Genomic DNA, 19,216 nt, shown 5'->3' on the forward strand with positions numbered 1-19,216 from the left:
GAGCAAATGCTGTGCCTCGAAAACGGCACGCTACAGTTCCCACTTATGGTGGACCTGGTTGTTCTACCCATTTTTTCATCACAGAGCTGGACAAATCTTCTCAAAGGTGGAGGTGCGGCATTATGAATGATTTTGTGTAACAGATGTAAATTTGTGTACATTATTAAATTATCAAAATTGAGTAAAAATTTAGTGTTTATGGAGTATGTCACAGATATGAGACTGGAGTGTTTTTTTGTGTAAGATTTTGATAGCTTGTTTGTGGATAGATGTAATTGGTTTCAGAGTAGTCTTATTTGCCTGTGACCATACTGACATACAGTAGTGGAGATATGAAAAGAACAGTGCATTAAGGTATGCATCTACTGTTAAAGTGTTTCTAATAAATCTAAAATTAGCTAGGCTGTATTTATGACATAGCTTTTTAATGTGTTTTTTAAAGCTAAGTGTTGGGTCTAAAGTGACTCCTAGGTATTTGAACTCATTAACATTTTGCAATTCCTTTCCATCCACATAAATGTGTGGAAAAGTGCTTTGTCTGTATTTATTATAAAAAAAACATAGCAACAGTTTTCTCAGTGTTAAGTGTAAGGCATGACTTCGTAAGCCACTCTGAGACTTTACACATAGTGGCTGTCAGTTTGGCAGCAACTTTTTTGGGGTCTTTATCATGGACATAAAGGACCATGTCGTCAGCATACATCACGATTTCCACACCATCGCAGACAGATGGAAGATCATTGATGTAGGTACTGAACAACACCGGCCCTAGGATGGAACCTTGTGGTACCACAAGGGCCCTCCTTGGTGTCAATCTTTAACAGTTCGATACAAATAAAGATTATTATTATTATTATTATTATCACCAAGTATCATGCACTCTTGTTTCTATAATGTATGCTGCATGTATATTTTATTCAAATGCATATAAATCTCTTTCCTCCCTCTTTTTCTGGCATCAAGCATATGCAGACAGATGGATGGGATAACCTTTAAAACGTCTGCAGCACTTTTTCACTCCAGGTGAGTTTTAAAGCAGGGTGTAGTGTTTCATCATTCTCTCTCTCTGTAAAGCTCTGAGGTCCAGTTTAGTCTGTAGTTTCTACGTTAATGTAGGAGTGAAGGAGGGCCTACTCGTGACTAGGCCAGATGGGATATTTTCAGTTGGATTCCTGTTTTCTGGCAGAGGCAGAAAGGAAATCCTGGAAACAAGTGAGTCTTTTTTAAATAGATGTAAACTGTGATTTCCAATTAATGTTTTTTGTTTGTTTTAAAGCCACTATTTATCCTTTGGTCTGAGGTGAAGATTTCTGCTGCCATCTCATTTCTAACTCAGATCAATTTGATGATTATTGCTAGGTTTAAAGCACAGACTCTCATTTAAACTTAAACTAATGCGTTTATTTGAATGTAAATATTAAAGGGCGAGCTTGTGGACTAGAGGCTGATGTGCCATAGAGCAAGCCGCCAAACACCCCAATCTGCTCCATCGGGTGCCACACAGGTCGCTGCCCATTGTTTCAAGTGTGCCGATTGTGTGTATGAATGAAAGGGTTACATGTAGGGAACAAATTTCCAGACTGTGGGATAGAATAAGGGATAAAATTATAATAGAGCAATCAGACAGAGAATCAATTATGTAAATAAAAGCTGAGACATACTTAACTTTTTCTGAGTGATTATTCAGTGAAGGATGTCTCTGCTGTCATTCTATTGTTATAAACTAGGGCAGTTATTGAGTGGTTAAAGTCATGCCGACTGATGAACTGAGGACCAATCACACTACTTCTACAAAAATCCATATTTAGGTTGTTGCTCAGTGGACTGTGTAGTCTAATACACACACTTTGTGCCAACAGGAAATATCCTGGTGGTCTGGGAACACACAGCGAGACCATATGGCAGACTGGACCTGGCTATATTATAACAACATTGTATAATTACTGTATATAGTATGGACAAACAACGTATCACTGCATACTAATATATCCATCAAAGGTTAAAGTCATACCTTCAAAACAGTCTCCACAGAGTCACCACATGTCACACTAAGAGTACATTTACTAAGATGCTGTTTTAGTGTTGAAGAACATCTGTTCCATTCAATCCAAGCAACTACACAAACTCTTGATTAAGCTAATCAGCAGCTGGTAAATTTCTCTGTAACTAGTACCATAGCAGACAATGAAATCTGGAGTCAGTGATGAAATTCAGACAGCTTTGACAGAGCTGGAGTGGGCAACAACTACGCAGAGACCGAGACTGGCAGAGATGTAGCAGACCACAAAACGTGTACGGAGGAGAAATGAAAGTCTTGAATGTGACTGTGAGGTAAGAAAGAAACTGCACTCAGAGAGAGGATTATAGTCTATAAAAGAAAGAGGTCGACAGTGAGGAGAAACACAGGTTAGAACTTGTGTGAAAGAAGAGGAGTACTTGTGAAATGTAGACTGTGGGCATACATCATGCGTGACATTTCCCAAGAAGAAGTTTAGAAGCTCAGCATGGTGTCTGTGGCTGTCTCCATCTTGACAGTGCCTGACTCCATGTAACTGCCAGCTAATTTTAAAATGGTGTAGTGGCTGAGGCAGACAGTTAGCAACCTGTGAGGACACCCACCTGTCAGTCAAGGCAGCCACGCCCTTAATAATGTATAGCTTAAAGCCTTGTTATAATTTAAACATGAATGCGAAATGTGAATTATATAAAAATTCCTCAAGTGGACATTAGAGGAACTGCAGTTTATGGTACTGAACACGTTGGTTGCATTTTCAGCTCCTGAGGTTTCTGCTCCTTTGTACCTATATGCAGTCAATGGCTTATTTGCTCACGACAGCGTATGAACAAACAATGTTTATGTAATTACTCTGACTGCCAGAAGGGGGAGACCAAACATCTGCACTGTAGCTTTAAGCGCAAGTTTGTGATATTTCAGAATCAGAATCAGAATACTTTATTAATCCTTCAAGGAAATTGTTTTGTTGCTGTTGCTCCCATAAAGTGACAGTTGCTAGTTGAATAAAGGTAATATAAAAATATATAAGTGATGTATTGTACTCCTTTATGTTTACACAAAGAAGCTCAATCTTCTAGCTGACTCTGGATGGAGTTGAAGTAGAAATATATAATTGATATATAATTGTGTGTGCTTAATTTGTTCCGGTATTCTACTCTGACAAAGTTCATTAAGCATTTTCTCAAAAGAAGAATACCTTCTCAGCTGGGGAAATCTGTTAGCAGATCAGTATGCATGGCAACAAAACTTCCTATCATCTTTTAAGGTTGATGGACCTCCTAAATAAATAAAAACGTTTTATCTCTGCCCTTATAGTTCAAGATTCTTGACATGAATGGAAATCATCCTCCTGTTCACTTGACACGACTCACTTCTTCAAAGGAACATTGGTCCAACTGAATTTGTTTATTTATGATAAATTCCACCTTTTTTCTTTGTTGCTCAGCAGATCATGATCATTGAGATCAGTGACCTCTAACATGCAACACAGCCTTTTGCTTATGTCTTTGTAAGCACTATTTAAACTCCTTCTTAGTTTTATTAAAAACTACATCAAAATGACAGAAACAAGACCAGATGGCTACAGTTATGTTGGAAGACTTTGGAATCATGACAAGTATTTCTAAAATCCAGAGACATGACTTCCTGAATGTTTTACTTCAACACAGGCTGGAATCTTACATTTTTTGTCAAAGCCAGACTTTGATGTAGGAAATTCAAAAAGAAAGCTTATGTGAGTAACCAGATCACGTATTTGCATTTGGATAAAGGTGAACTGAGGTGTTCAAAATTAAAACTGCAGCCTTTCAGGATGAACCTATAGCTTTATAGTTAGCTTCTTACAAGTGAATAAAACATTCAGTTACATTACACACAAAAGAGGGCGTTTGTTAATGCAACAGTTTATTATAATCAAAAGTTGAGGATAACAATGTTACTAAGTACCAGCAGTCCTCTCTATCTGAAATGGTGACATATGTACACGTATGGCCACTTTTTATAAACCAGCTCCGTGAGCTTAGATTATTCTCATCTGTTCCCAAAACAGACAATTTTAAAACATTTGGAAGAGATAAAACTAAAGCAGTGATATAACTCTAGCAAAGTAAAAAACTAAACCAGATAAATAAATTGTAAAAAAGAGAAGAGTGTTCATCTTGTTAACCTTGCAACAGAGACAGGAGAAACTCTCAAAGCCACTCTGAGGAAATGAAGCTGAAACTCATAACGTCTTTAATGAAACATTAACATGTCTGTCTGCTTATCATCTGGACACTCTCTCAACAAATTTTACTTGGACCTTTCACCACAACCTAATTTGGACAATGTCTCACTGCTCAAGAGGACGATAACATTTACGAACTAAATCCTTACAGCCCAGTCCCACAGCAGGCATTGGCTGCGCCGTTCATTCACTTTTCACAAATAACTAATTCTCTCAAAGAACATTGAAGTGAATAGGTCAAATAAACTGCACACGCATATGGTCACATGCTAGCCATTAGCCAGAGAGCTAGGAGAGCTAATGAAATGATTTACAATCCTGTAACAAAACAGCGGCGTGATGAAAATAGCACAAAGAAAACAGAGCTGTTGTGACTGACATGCGCAGCCCGGCTGGCAGTTAAGTGGTCACCAAACCTTTAGAAACACTTTCTGGTCTGACTTGACCTAAAAACCCTCTGAGAAGTTACAGTTAGTACTAACATTAGTACAATTACAAAATCGCTGCTTTGAGAAATATTCAGCTTTTAAGAGCACCACTCTGCAAATGTTCATACATGTTCAAACTTCCAAATTCTTCCCTTGTGTTTGTGAGTTGTCACAATTTGGCTGAAAGAAAACGATCAATGCCAACATTCAGTGCTAACAAGCCTCCAAACAGACAAACATTATTCTGTCCATCTACATGGATGACAAGGGCTGATCACTCAGAATCAATAGTCAAACCTGTTGTAAACCAGTGGTTTGACACGTTAGGAGTTCTGCGGAAGGAGGGTTAGATTACGTTGTGGTTCCTTTGTAGAAGTTTACAATTGCTCAGTCATTTTATAAAAACTGTCATTGTCTCTTTGTGTTGCTGCTTTCCACCAGAGCTGTCTGGTGACGCTGTGAACACAGTTTTCTCTCCATGCTCGGAGTGTCCCGATCTCTGACTCACTCTCTGTCATTGTGCCAACCCGTCACACCTACAGGTCAGAGTTCAAGAGTCAGCGGCAAATCGACAGTCGTCTTATGATGCACAGGTCACACAGCAGCTGTCTGATTCGCTGTTTGAGCTGCGGGAGGCGGGACAAAGGGTCGGGAGGCTCAAGCTCACCTGAGTGGTCCATCCAGGACTCCAATACTGGAACGAGAGGAAGGGAGAGAACAATATAGAAATATATAGAGAACCATAGAGAAAAGATTTCTGTGACAATAAATGGAAACGTTTATTCAATCTGCCAATGAGATGAATGTAGGAAGTACTTGCTGCTCACTCTTACTATGAAGTTTAGTAGTTGCCACTTAGAGGATAACTGGGAGCTAACTTGCTAACTTAGTACTATGTGACTTCACTGGATTTTAAGTGATCTAATTCGGTTGTCTTTAACATGTAATGGTGTTCTACAGTTCAGCCTTTAGGTCGTCCCTCAGCTGATCAGACCAGGAGTCTGAATTCTAACACAGAATTATATCTGAATAACACAGAAACTATTTGTGGATCAGTATCCATAACCTTTACAAGAGCATTATCTTGTTTAACTGACCCCAGGCAACCAGTGTGTATCTCTTTGCTTTGCATGGCTGTGTGTGTGTGTGAGTGTGTGTGTGTGTGTGTGTATTACCGTCCAGCTCTCGCTCTATCAGCTCCATCCTGGCACTGATCTGGTGGTGGAGAGACTCGACATGTTCCAGCAGGTTCAGCTGACACTCGACTACAGACGCTGCACGATGCTCCGGTGTGTGGTTCTCTTGTTTTATGCTGGTGTTACTGTGTATGTGTGTCATGAGGTGTGTGTCAACAGCGGCATCAGTTGGGTCTGTGTAGACATCTTCAGACTTTATTTCCTATAAAACAGAATCAAAGATGGAAACCGTCAGGTTTTAGCTTTACCATTGAATGAGTTTTATGTTACCGCATGACTGTGATTATATCTCACTACACTTCTATCCCAGCCAAGAAGTTGGCTCAAAGTGGTACTTCAAATACAGTGGCGAGGACACAACTTCAGAACATGTGCCAGCGGAGTTCAAAATAAAATAAAAAATAAAAAAACTGAGAGCGAGCTGCATATGGCAGAAACTGGCCAATTGCTCAGAGTCAAATGTCTTCAGCATTAGATTTACTTGATGGGAGACTTTTAAAAGCTGTTGTTTATGTTGATTTTATGTCTGATTAGTTTCTGGTTTTACACTTCTAATTTGAAGTACCTGGTAGCTTTCAATTTTATTTTGGAAGGTTCTATGAAGCAGAACTCTTGAAGCAGTTTCTCCATAGCCCTCATACTTGGAACAGTAGAAGGTAAAAATAGTTTCATCCAAACTGGTTTTCACTGGTCTCATAGCAACAGCAGGAGATCAGTGTTGCAAATATGAGGAGCTGCTTCAACTAAAGGCCTCCCTCTGAGTCAGGCTTTGTTTTTTACATGACACCTAAACACTTGTATCTGTCCTGTCCCCGACTATTTGGTCCCCTGAGGTCACTGTTTTCTCTCCAGATGTCTTGTTTTGTCATAAATATTCAGTTTACTGAAATAAAAAGCACCGAATTCTCATATTGCAGAAGCTAGAAACAAAAAATAAATTATCCTAAATGGATAATCTGAATAGTTCCAGTTCAGCTCTAAAGTTCATGTGATTTGCAGTTCAAAGACAAAGAATCTACATCCACATTACCAACTTCTACATGCTGTAGTGTTTTAAGCAAAATACTAAATACATGTGTAATCAGTGCTAACATGATATAGCATCTTGGTTAAATGAGGTAATATGCTGTCAATTAGCACTAAACACAACGTACAGCAGAACAACGTGAGCTATGTAAAAGTTTAAGATTTACAATAAGTAAGAAATGTATATAAATCCTATTCATATATAGGCATTTAATTACGATAACTTTGGACAGTTAAAAGGTTAATGGCTGATATTGGAATCTGCTTCTTATATGTCTACCTTTTCCTCAGTGTCGTGTTCCTGCTTCACTGAAACTGTCGGCCTTTCCTCATCTTTCTCCTCAGACTTTTCCCATAATGCTCCGGGCTTTGGGTAGCAGTGTTCGCTGCTGACATAACAAATGGGGGGCTCTCCACTTGGGCTGGATGTCAATCTCAGCCCCTCTTCCTGTCTCCATGGCAACCTCCACAGCTGCAGGTCGGGGTGGGATGGAGAGCTGCACAGACAGACGAACAAACAGAATGAAAGGACGTGTCTACAGACGGATGAACAGAGTCTATGATGTTACTGTACTTACTGTAACAAACTGATCTTGAGCTGCAGCCCACTGAGGACCTGATGGAGGCCATGTGTATGCGCCAGCAGATGGCCGGTGTGTGAAATCTTGGAGGCGTTGATCTCAGCATAGTTCTCTTTCACGCAGGACAGGCCAAACATGTGACCAGATATCAGCAAATCAGGTTCAGACATGAAGCGCTGAGCCCGCCTCCAACCTGAACATGAGCATTAGAGAGAAGATGAACACACTGGACACAGGATCAGTTGCACTGAATGAATTCTGGAGGACCTAAACAACATGTTTATTTTCAAAGACCCCTACACAGCTGGTTTACTCACACAAGTTATGTCGCTTATATTGCAGGCTAGTCCTCCCTCCCACAGTGAGGGTACACTCAGGCCATTTTGATGAAACACCTTTCCACTTACAATCCTCTGACTGAACATTTGACTTGCAAAATCAGTATACTCTCACATGTCGCTCCGTTTGAGACAAATGGTCTCATTCAGGAAATACTGTTGATATTTCTGTTTTACATTAGGAAACAATGTAAGCAGATGTGCATCGATGTGGTTGGTTGTACTGTTAGTTTACATGAACTACCCTGTCAACAACACTTCTTGTCGCCTCTGTTTGTGGCCACAACATGCAAATGCATTTTTCCAGCCAGATGTCATTTTATATGTTTAAGTTTTTCACTGCTCTTGTTTCTACTTTATAATTTACATGTTAATTGTAATATCTCTAAAAGCTGCTTGCTAATGTCCATAAAAAGTCTGACATGTACAGTAAACCGGAAAAAGCTTCTGTGCATTACAAATAATTTATCAAATTAGAAAAAACTAAATTAATTCTTTTACTATTTTGACCAACATCTTCAGTACAATTATATAAAATACAATAATCAAAGCATTATAAGACACTGAGCTGTAGTTCATACCTGCAGTCTGTCTGCAGTAGTAGCAGATGTAGTTGTGTGGAACGTTGTCTTCATATAAACCCATACAGGTGCCATGCTGCCAACACAGACACGACTCGCACTGCAGAGAAACAAAGAGACTCAGTGTTTATTTTCACAAAGCCGTCACCACATACAGTATCGTATAAGTGGACTTTTACACCTACTTGGGACGTAGCCCACATAAATATTTTTTATTACACATTCAAACGTGTCTCATTGGTCATCATTTTCAAATACGGCTTAATGTCAGTAAGAGCTAAAGGTAAAAGTTGTTCAAACAACCTTTATTGAACTGTCAGTGAACAAAGTGAACGGGGATTCTAGTCAGTGAAGTCCCAATGGAGGCTGCTCTATTGACCCATACAATGTGAACAGAGAAGTCTCAGTTTCAAATTAAAATGCTGGCTGACAGACAGAAACTAAGTTCTGACAAAATAATCAAGTTAAACTTGAGGCTCTAGCGCAAGAGTATTCAACAAAATTTTAAAGAGGTCCAGTTACAGAAAATTTCTTGAAGCAAATATCCGGAAGACAAACGGTCTCATTCAGGAAATCCTGTTGATATTTCTGTTTTGCATTAGTTTGTTTTTCTCTACATGTATCACTATTTTTTTTTCTGTCTACTCTACTGTCTTTCAATGTGTAGCTTCTCTCTAACTCTGCACTGAAGAGTCACAATGTGCCCAGTGTGTGTTACCTGGATCATGAAGTCGTTTTCCTCGTCCACCTCGCACACACACCTCACCACTTCGCAGTCCTCTGCCTCCATAGAAACAGGCCAAGAGGGAGTGTCTTCTCCACTCTCTGCTGTTAGCGTCGACCAATCGCTGCCATCATCAACTGAAAGAGGAGCTGATATCTTTAGGTTCAGTTTAAAATTTAAACTGATTGATGTCTGTGTGTATGTGTAAGTACCCACCATGTGTGTTGGGGCTGTGGTGTTCAGTCAAAAGCTTCAGAGTGATTGGAGGTCTGTCTGAGTTCTCATCGTCACTGCTGCCAAGCCCTGATGAGAGGAGCGGTAAAGCTATTATTCTAATTTTCTGAATACTAATAATTATAATACACAGACTAATCAGATACAGATAAAGGTTATAAAATCTGAGGCACGGGAGAGTTGAGGGATGTACAAGAGGCAAAACTACTGTGTGAGGTGAACACCAGTAGAGATTTGATCTTGATAACAACAACAACCCTCACTGTTGATGATAAACTGATGACTAATTAATGATCTGTTTTATTGCCTGGATATACACAATCAGTTCAACAATCAACAGCAGCATGTAATACATTTCAAAGCGCACACGGAGAGGAGAGTCTGCACAAGATGAGGGAAATCAACTGTGACTAACAAGAGGGACACAACAAACCTTCTCCACCATCTGAAAAGGTAACGTCACCATCACAGTGATTAAGCATTAAGAGCTGAGCAGGCTAACAAGTCTCTGGCGGTCAAATACTGTTTCTGTGAGAGTAACCAAACTCTTTGACTTTCATAAGTCACTGTTTTTTTAATTTATACATTTTTATTTGTTTCTCATCATGAAGTACATAAGTACAAACTGATAATTTATTTATTATTTAATTTATTTAGGATTTAAGACTAAATTCATACTACTGAATATGAACGCAAAAGCCACAAGTTAGGTGTGTCGGACACACACATGCTAAATACTTTTAGATTTATAGCAATGTGAACTTTTCAAGTTAGACTTAGAAAAATGATCAATCCTGCACTTGTGGGCCATCTGTACCATGACTCTTACCTGGTAGACTTTTCTTCTTTTTCTTCTTCTTTTTCTTTTTCTTTAGCTTCACTCTCAGGAAGTTCTTCCTCTCCTTCCTGTCCTGTCCTCCTGTTTTCTCCTTCCCTCCGTCCTTCTTCACTTCTGCTATAACATCACACAGTAATTCATTTTGCTGCTTAAAAACCGAGATAACTTGTGTGTTTAATTTCAGATTTAGAGTGAAAGCATAGCTGTCCTGCCTGTTCCCATGATGCTGTGCTCTCGGTCATCACGATGACAGATGCTGTTCTGGTTCTCACTCTTCCTGTCTGATATGAAGTCAGCCCCCTCAGAAGAAGACCGCTTCCTCCTGCAACACCACCACCACCACCACACTCGGTAAAAAAAATCTCTGTTGAACTCTTGCTGTGGGATCTGAACTCTCAACTGACCTCGCTGCCTGCTGCATGCTGCCTCGCTCGTCCAGCTGCTGCTCAGTGTGGTAATACTTGATGTGGTAGTGTAGCAGACTCGCCTTCCTGAACGACTTGGTGCAGTCGGGAGTTGGACATTTGAAGGGGTTGTGGTCCAACTCAATAGAGAGAATAGGAGGAGGCTGGTTTTTTATCACCCTATACACTGAGAAGGGAAGAGAAAGAGGACATCAGTTGACGGTAAGAAAAAAGCTGATCATTAGTGTTTCGAATAAATACATTAAATTCAGTTCTTAAAAACATTTGTGGCTTTAGACGGATTTAAATTTTATAAGGAGCAGAAATTCAACAACAGGAGCTCTGAAATTCTCTCTGAGAGGGGCTTTACAGTAATTAAGTCCTCAATTAAAATAATAGGTTTGGTGGAGTGTAAAGATACTTACATGGTTCTCTACTGAACTTGTGTGTGGTGGGCAGGTGGGCCTGGCGCTCCAACAGGACATCTGAGACAGTGTGAGAATTAACAGACACTAAAATGAGCATCAGTATCAGCAGAACTAATTCTCTAATAATAAAGAAACCATTTTAGTACACTACATACTACAAAGTTGAGTCTACTAAGAATCACAACAAAAATGAGTCATGTAATTTTTGGTGGCATTTAGACACATATATCTTATTAGAACATTCTATTTAGTTTTTAATTACATCAGAGCCACTTAATCCCTAGTGGTAGCTTTATTGCAGCAAAAAAAATGAAAACAGAAATGGGACATGACATTTTCTATATTCCAAACATTTGCTCTTTTATTGCGTAGAACAAGACAAGATCCAACACCTAAACGGGGACTTCAACCCTCAGATTACAAGTCTGATGCTCTACCATCTGAGGAAAAAACTAAAGAATGTGACTTCAAAAAGCGATGTTAATGCCTTCAGCCACAGTCTCAGTCAACTGTAAAATTCTAGCCTTGTGCAGCCAGAGTCTGCTAACACTCACAACCATTTGGATTTCATTATACGGCACGTTTTAACCAATACAGAGAAAAAAATACCACCGTATGCAATTGGATAGTCCTCCAACCAATCAGAGCCATACTGTAAACAAAATCAAATCAAAGGCGCTCAGATGATGTGTTTGACTATGCCCTGTTACTCTTCTGTCTATCAGCGCATAAAGCACACCCAAACTATATGACTGGCCAGGTAGATCTTTGCTGTACTTACATACACATTGCCAAAAGTTGACCCAAACTTTGCGCCACAAAAGTTTGTCAACAACTGACTGATTTTGTGGGGAACAAAAGTGTCAGTGGTAACTGTTTATTGTTTGTTTCCCTGCACTGAACACAACTTTACTATTTTAACTTTTCTGTTTTTCGCTGCTGTTTACCTCTGTCGATGTGTCCAGTGTTAGGGGGAGTTGGAAGACTGGAGTCAGGTGGATTCTGAGCTTCACTGCTTTTGCCTGTAAGAAAGGCCGTCTGAATTAACTCACAAAGCCAACTAATACAAATCAGCTATAATGCATTATAGCACTCCAATAGCATGAGGACTATATCAGGATAGACCTACAGCAGGTGCTGTAGGTCGGAAGTCATTGGACTTACTATCATCTGTTTTTTTCTTTGATGGTGAATGGGATGATGAAGGTTCTGCCTTCCTCTCCTCCTCCTCCTCCTCCTCCTCCTCCTCCTCCTCCCTCTCCTCACGTCTTTCCATCTCCTCTGATGTCACCTTCTCCCCCACCTCTTCTTCCCCTTTTCTTTCCTCCTCCTCTTCCTCTCTTTCTCCACCTCCCTCCTCCTCCTCCTCCTCACTCTCCCCTTCCTCCCACCCCTCGCTTCCCACAGCACTCTTCTCAGATCTGGATTTCTGTTGGAAATAATAAAGAAACAAATAAACAAACCCAGACAATCAGAGAAGACATGATTTGGTGAAAAGATCAGTTGAAGATGAACAAGGGTGTTGACTGCATTTCTTACTTCCTGGAAAGGTTTGACCTTTGTCGGCTTCACCGTCCGAACCACGCCATCATAGAAACGCACTGTGTAGGAGTCTGACACACACACATGCAAACACACACACACACACAGGTTTAGCAGCTGATAGCATTCCATCTAGTTTCTTAAACATGTGATTATAGTCTTGTGCCATTTAATCACCACTACTCATAGATTTGTTTGCAGCTACAGCGTTTACCAAACAGAGGCAAGAATCAGGTAAAGTTTGTGCACTTTTTGATGTGTAAAGCTGAGTTATGTTTGGATAAAGACACATCCCTTTTTCCTCTGACTGTACAGACCCATCTGTGCTCCTGTTGTGTTGTTACTAAAGAAGTAGTTATCTTTCATTAGCATTATGGTACCAGAATTAAATATGGTTTGGCATTTTTGCAGATGTAATCTTATGTGACAGCCTCCTTCAGAGCCTGGATAGCTCAGTCGGTAGAGCATCAGACTTTTAATCTGAGGGTCCAGGGTTCAAGTCCCTGTTCAGGCGAAGCTCATCTTTAGACTATCATGATGTTGCAAAAACACCAAATCATACAAGACTCATACTGTCATAGAACAGCTATGCTGGGCCAAATCAGATCCTAAACCCAGGTTTTAAGCTTTTAAAACATTTTGATTTAACAGATTTCTCTTGTTGTATATTTCTTTTATTTGTTTACTGCTGCCAGTAAGGAGACTTGCAAAGTAAGAATATCATTGTATGGTCTAAACTCCTGTTTTTACTGTGCAAATAACATTAAAGATCTTGAATGATACCCTAAGTTGGTTCAAGTTTCTGTTCAGGCATAGGTTGTCCTTATATCATCACTATGAATTGTGGAGGAGAAGAAAGAGGAGGATTCCGGTAGAAATGTGTGTCAAAATACCAAAAAAGACCCTTTTTGGAGTTGGTCATGGTTTCATTGTGGTAACTGAGAAAAGACGTGTATATTTGGGCTGTGTTAAGGTTTCTCTGCATGCTTTTTTGGATACATTTGTGTAAGACACATTATGATACATCAAATATGCTTGAAGGGACTCGCCTTAAGCTGTAAGATTTTGCTTTCAGCAGAGGAATCTGACCATGAGACAAACTTTATTCTGCACATTTTTCAGAAGAGGGAAATTTTTAAAATCTAAAAAAATCATAAAACATGTAGAACGTAGACGCCAAAGCAGCAGACCAAGAGACATTTCAGTCATTTGCACGAAGAGGCAATTATTTCCATTTTTACTTCCATCTCATCACTTCAGCAGTAACGTACAGTAGGACAACATCTAGGATTAAAGGTCCGAGTTGAGCCTCACCGTCTTTGTTGACTCTGAGGATTTTGGCTGGATAGAAACGACAGTCTGTCCAACAGGCCAGAACTTTCGAACCTGAAACAAACGTCTGAGGCATGGAGAGAGAAAAATTAAGTTAAACAAGTCAAACAAAAACAAAGAAGAGGAACAGAGAGTCGCTCAACATCATGTATATGCACAAAGTTCTTAGAGTGAAGGTTTCAAGAGAACATATTGAGTTCAGTCAACGTTAGATACAAACTTATACCTTTAAAACATTACTAAAAAACACTTATTTTAGAGATCAGTAGGTTCTATGTATATAACAGATATCTCCAAGTGATAAACTTTGCTGCTGAAAACGAAGCCCACACTAAAGTGCAGAAAACTGAAGTTCCTCTTATGACCACTTGAGGCTGGCTCATGTTTAAATGCAGCCAGCAAGCATGTTTAGATGTGTACTGTAGCCTAGAACTCGTCCCTGATATCATAAATCTAACACTGTATATCTCCACACTCAGCACTGTGTTTAGTGTTGCTGCTGCTACACATGTTGTTGCTATTGTAAAATCTTTCATGCTGAATGCTGATTTGCTTTGCTTTGTTGTATCATGCTTTGTGTTTTGTATCTGACATACGGGTTCAGATTGAGAGGGATTCCGGCCCTGCCGCCTCAGGCTGACTCGCTCCAACGGCCGCAGGTATGGCGAGCTCCAGTGAAACCATTCATCATGTCTTCGGCTCCACTGGCGGTAGTGGATCAGCACCTGCTCTGTGTCGTAGTCGATCCTCTCAATAGTGGCTGCGTACCTGACAGGAAGACAAACAAGGTGGTTATCATAAATTTAAACAACGTTAAATATAAACCTTTTTTAAGTTTCAAATTAAGTCAGTTACATAGATATGTAATTTTATATGGCCTCAAACATCACCAAAATATGTGTCAATTATAACAGTAATATTAGATATTTTCCAGCTAATTTCATGAAAGAACCTTTCTTCATGATTTCATTATTTAAAATCAGAGGATGTTTAGTAAGAAAGTTGGTGTTAACTACATTATGGAATAAACTTACAATTTGTCAAATTCATTCATAAAGTGATATCAGTATTAACTACACATCTAGGACTTTGAACTTCTAGTCATTAAGGATCTGCTTGGTGCTCAATAAATATTCTTTTAACTGGTGTTTCCACTGCATGTTGGTTGAACGGCAGCATCAGTACCAAGTCTTTATTTTCAAACTGTTGTCTCAACCCATAATGTTAGAACTTCTTCTTAAACAATAGAAATACAGAATCTGTAAAATAAACCAATATTTTTCTTTATCGTGTGTATGTGGGATACAGACCAGTTTTTCTGGCGGTCTCGGGCTTCTAGCTGAGCTCCGACCTCAAAGGTGATTCCTGACCTATCCGGAGGAGTCTTCATCTGGAAAACAGAGATCAATACAATCCAGTGAATGTACTGTGAAATGCTCACATGAATGTAATGTTTTTATTACAAACTTTGTTATGAAAGACCTTTTTCCGCATGCCTTGGTGCATTGCACTCGTTATTTGAACAAAGGAGAGAACTTTACATTACTGTGTAAATCACAAAAATGTGCAAACAACAAATTCACAGACTGATCCTGAAAGATTAACTTTATATGCTCATTTAAGCCAGAATTCTTTCACAGCTGCATTATTGGCAAGTGGCCATTTGAATGTTGCACAAGCTCTCACTTACGTTGTGGGTTTAAAAGATAACTGTAATGCATATGATTGGCTGACACATCACTAGGGGTATCGAAAAAAATGTAAATGACACTACTGCAGTCGTCTTCAGTCCCTTCCTGCCATTGAAGGCTCACATGACAGTATTATTTACCTTGATGATTACATTCCTTGCCCAGAAATAGACCTTGTGAGTTAGCTAATATTATACACACAAGATGGCATCTTTAACTTTATCTAGTGACTATTTCTCTCATAAGTGACATCTTCAATACCTCCATTTTTGCACTTTAAAAGAACATATGCAGCAAATTGAAAATATCAGTTTCATTGTATTGATTACATTTTTATTATTTTATTTATGTCTCAAGAATTAAAAGTGGCAGGTTCATACTTGATTTACCACAGAATCACATGACAGCTGATGACTTTTCAAACACTCGGTGTGGTTTACGTTACGTTACGCGATGACAGCATACACAAAGACGTCACCAATGTCTCGGACAGGGGTTGCAGCTAAACTTTTTGGATTAGTTTTAGATCAGTTGTCAATCGTGTGGTCTAAAATATAAAATCACAGAAGCGCCTATTGAAAATGAACGCAGCGTCTAATGAATGAGAGAAACTATGCGACGATATTTCTAAAGGTTTGTGAGTTTCCTCTACAAAGAAGCTGATTGGCCCGGCAAGACGCCAATGACGCACATTTAGGATTCTCATTGGTTGCCTTTGCTGTCAGTCGGATAATGCCCCGCCCCTCGCGAGCCGAACGGATATTTGACAGTGGCTAAAATGCTAACGCTGTATGTGCTAGCTTCAAATAGGGGCAAGAAATGGAACGAAACGACGCATAAAATGCTTGAAATTGTCATATTCGTAAACTACACGTGCACCTGAAAGGAGACAAGCAAGTGTTTCAAGTTGTTCGTTAAGCCAGGGCAGTTGAATGGAGTTGTATCTTCTCTCCATTGACTGTGAATAGATAAGCTAACACGGCTAACGGTTAGCTTTTGCTGAGGTTAACTAGCTCAGTATGAAAAGTCAGAGTGACAGCTGCAGACGGCTACACGCTTCATGTCCACCAGTGAGCTGTCATGGAAGGGGAAGCCTTTAAAAAACTATCCCCGCTGTAAAAACTGCATTGTGAGCGTTAAATATGGAAATAAGCAACAAAAAAGCTTGTTTACCTCTGAGGCTACTTCTGCTCTGCACTCTTCATACTGTGATGACTGTAAAGCGCATGCGCGAGAGCAGACGTTCAGCCGTTTGATGTATACGTAAACTGTTGGGTGGATTGTGTTTATGTTTCCGTTTCATTGTTTCTAGGAGCACTCGGAGGAAACTGTCTCGGGAGGTTTATGATCTTATATTATACAGCATTATGTAGTGTTTTTTTTTCTAATATTAAAGATAGCCTCTGCGGTATTATACAAAGACAAATGACCCATAACTTCTTTCTAACCGCAACCTACGGAAATATTCAAGTTCCACAAATCATTGGCTGCTTTATTATAATTTCGTATTTTATGTTCTTTTATGAATATAAAGCAATCCATTAACCATCCTACAATAAAGTGAATCGGGGAGGCATCTACACAATACTTTAAAAAAAGAATATAATATATGTCTTTAAATGAAAATGAAAAGTTAAAATTATGCATCATGCAAACTGTGCACTGAATGTTCATATTGTAAGTAGACTTGCTAAACCAGGTTAAAGTCATGACTATTTATTTATTTCGATACTTATAAAAATGATTGCTCTTCTCTTCCTGATAAAGATAATGGATCCAACTGAGAAACATCTTGAACATATTTTGTAGTTCATCTTTGGAACAAGTAGGCTTATGTGTTTATTAAAGAACCATCTCTCACTCATAGGTGTCAAACACATTTTAGTTCAGGAGCCACAAGCCAACAGGGGGCCCCAAAGCTGCATGTACAACCTCATCTGAAGAGAATTAAAATGTCCTGTCTTTATCTGTAGTATCTCGTGTGTTTATTACATCCCTTATATGCTTAAAAATAAACGTATAAATAAAATAAACTGTAATGATAAGCTGTGGCTGGTGTTTTTGTGGCATTATTACATCATATTCCTTGGACCGCACTGTCACTCAGTGAGTGACGTAGCGCGGGCCGCTGACAGGTATGAGAGGAATGATTGACAGCTACCCATCATTCCCGTTAGCGAGAATATTAAACTAAACAAACACAGTAATGGCATCAAAAAGAACTTATCTCAGTGGCGTGGAAAAACCGAAGAAAAAGAAAACGGAGGAAGAAAAACGGTCAAAGGACAAAAGTAAAGTGTTTGTTGGTGATGTGGGCTGGATAGGTGGAGGTGAAACGCTAGCTGGTTTTTTTTTTTAGGCAAGTTTGTTTATTTGACCTGCTAGCCAGCTAGCTAGCCCTGGATAAATGTTAGCTAGCTGGCTAGGATTTGTTCGTCACAAACTCAGCTTTAGTGTTTGCTTCATGAAAGTTGGCTAGTATAAAATGAATGTCGCAAGTGAATGGACAGACTGACTCCAGACCCATTTATTCACATTATTAGTATTTTTATTAAATGGAGGGAGGGCATATGCTGATAAGTGTGATACTGTGATGTTAAATACGCTTTCTTTTAATGTTTTATTTTCATTGTTGTACTTTAAAATAGATGTTGGTTTGTTGTATTTTCTTATTTAAGGTAAATGTTTGTATAAACGCTCAAAATTAGTTTTTTTATTGATGTATAGAGGACTGTTGTTTTCCTTGTATTATAGTTATCAGTTTAACTTGAGTGAGTGGCTCAACTTAAGACGTTTAATTTTAACTGTAGCCTGTTTTGTTCATGAATTGAAATAGATTGTGGCATCTTAGCGGACCATCTAACGAATTAGGGGCCCCCAAACAGCATCTTGCTTAGGGGCCCCAGACGAAGCTAGAAATGGCCCTGGGCCACAAACAGCCCAATTTGATCCCAAGCAGGCCAGACCAATAACATAATAGCATAATAACTTAAAAATAACAACATAAAATGTTTCCCTTTATTTTTGTGCAAATAGTACAATTACATTATAAAAGTGTTTACATTTAATAAACTGCTTTTACAAAACATTTTATGAACTACCTGAAATTTCTGAAGAAAAATAAGCGCATGTTCGGCACATTGCAATCTGCTGTTTAGTTCTGGTTCTCAGTGTTGTGTTGTGTCCCCACCACAGTCTTACTAATGAGTGCACCCCCTAGTGGAGTCATGAGAATAGCTACTTTAGTGACTTTTATTAAAAAAAATGCAGTTCATGTCTTCTATGGAATTTTCAAACTTTGCAAATTCATCCCGTGAGGCAGATTGGACTCTCTGGTGGGCTGATGTTGGCCTGTTCTTTCCAGCCCTTTCCTTCATTGCCATGGTAGGAATTCTGCTCCTCCTTTCTAACATGCAGGTAAATACACGTCTGTATTCCCGTATAACAACATGCAAATTGTATGACCATGTTGTATTCACATAACCAATGTATTTTCCTCCCTGAAAGTGAGGGATGAAAAGTTCCTTTCAGAACACGGCTAAGGCTTGTGACCAAACAGACATGAAACAGAATGTTGTCATGGAATCACTAAGAGTTCTGACAGAACATATCAGTCCTTCACGTCACATCAG

General features: G+C 39.2%; 1 protein-coding gene across 2 annotated transcripts; it reads right to left on the reverse strand.

Annotated features, from left to right (window-relative positions):
- Positions 1-3,363: 3,363 nt before the first annotated feature.
- On the reverse strand, positions 3,364-16,795 carry LOC311494682 (PHD finger protein 20-like). 2 transcript variants are annotated; one of them, XM_084553861.1, is made up of 18 exons: positions 16,758-16,795; positions 15,204-15,283; positions 14,490-14,661; positions 13,876-13,960; positions 12,559-12,632; positions 12,184-12,448; positions 11,967-12,041; positions 11,017-11,076; positions 10,592-10,778; positions 10,400-10,509; positions 10,179-10,301; positions 9,332-9,418; positions 9,110-9,252; positions 8,392-8,491; positions 7,470-7,665; positions 7,172-7,388; positions 5,845-6,067; positions 3,364-5,363 (listed from the first exon to the last, which is right to left on the reverse strand). In XM_084553861.1, exons 2-18 carry the CDS (start codon positions 15,281-15,283, stop codon positions 5,227-5,229), a joined length of 2,334 nt encoding a protein of 777 aa, XP_084409987.1. In that variant the 5' UTR covers positions 16,758-16,795; the 3' UTR covers positions 3,364-5,226. The 2 variants fall into 2 exon arrangements, with proteins under 2 accessions (XP_084409987.1, XP_084409986.1); XM_084553860.1 differs by having other exon boundaries at positions 10,179-10,304.
- Between the last annotated feature and the right edge of the window lie 2,421 nt (positions 16,796-19,216).

This window comes from Chelon labrosus (genome assembly GCF_963514085.1).
Source record: "Chelon labrosus genome assembly, chromosome: 10".
Lineage (NCBI taxonomy): Eukaryota > Metazoa > Chordata > Actinopteri > Mugiliformes > Mugilidae > Chelon > Chelon labrosus.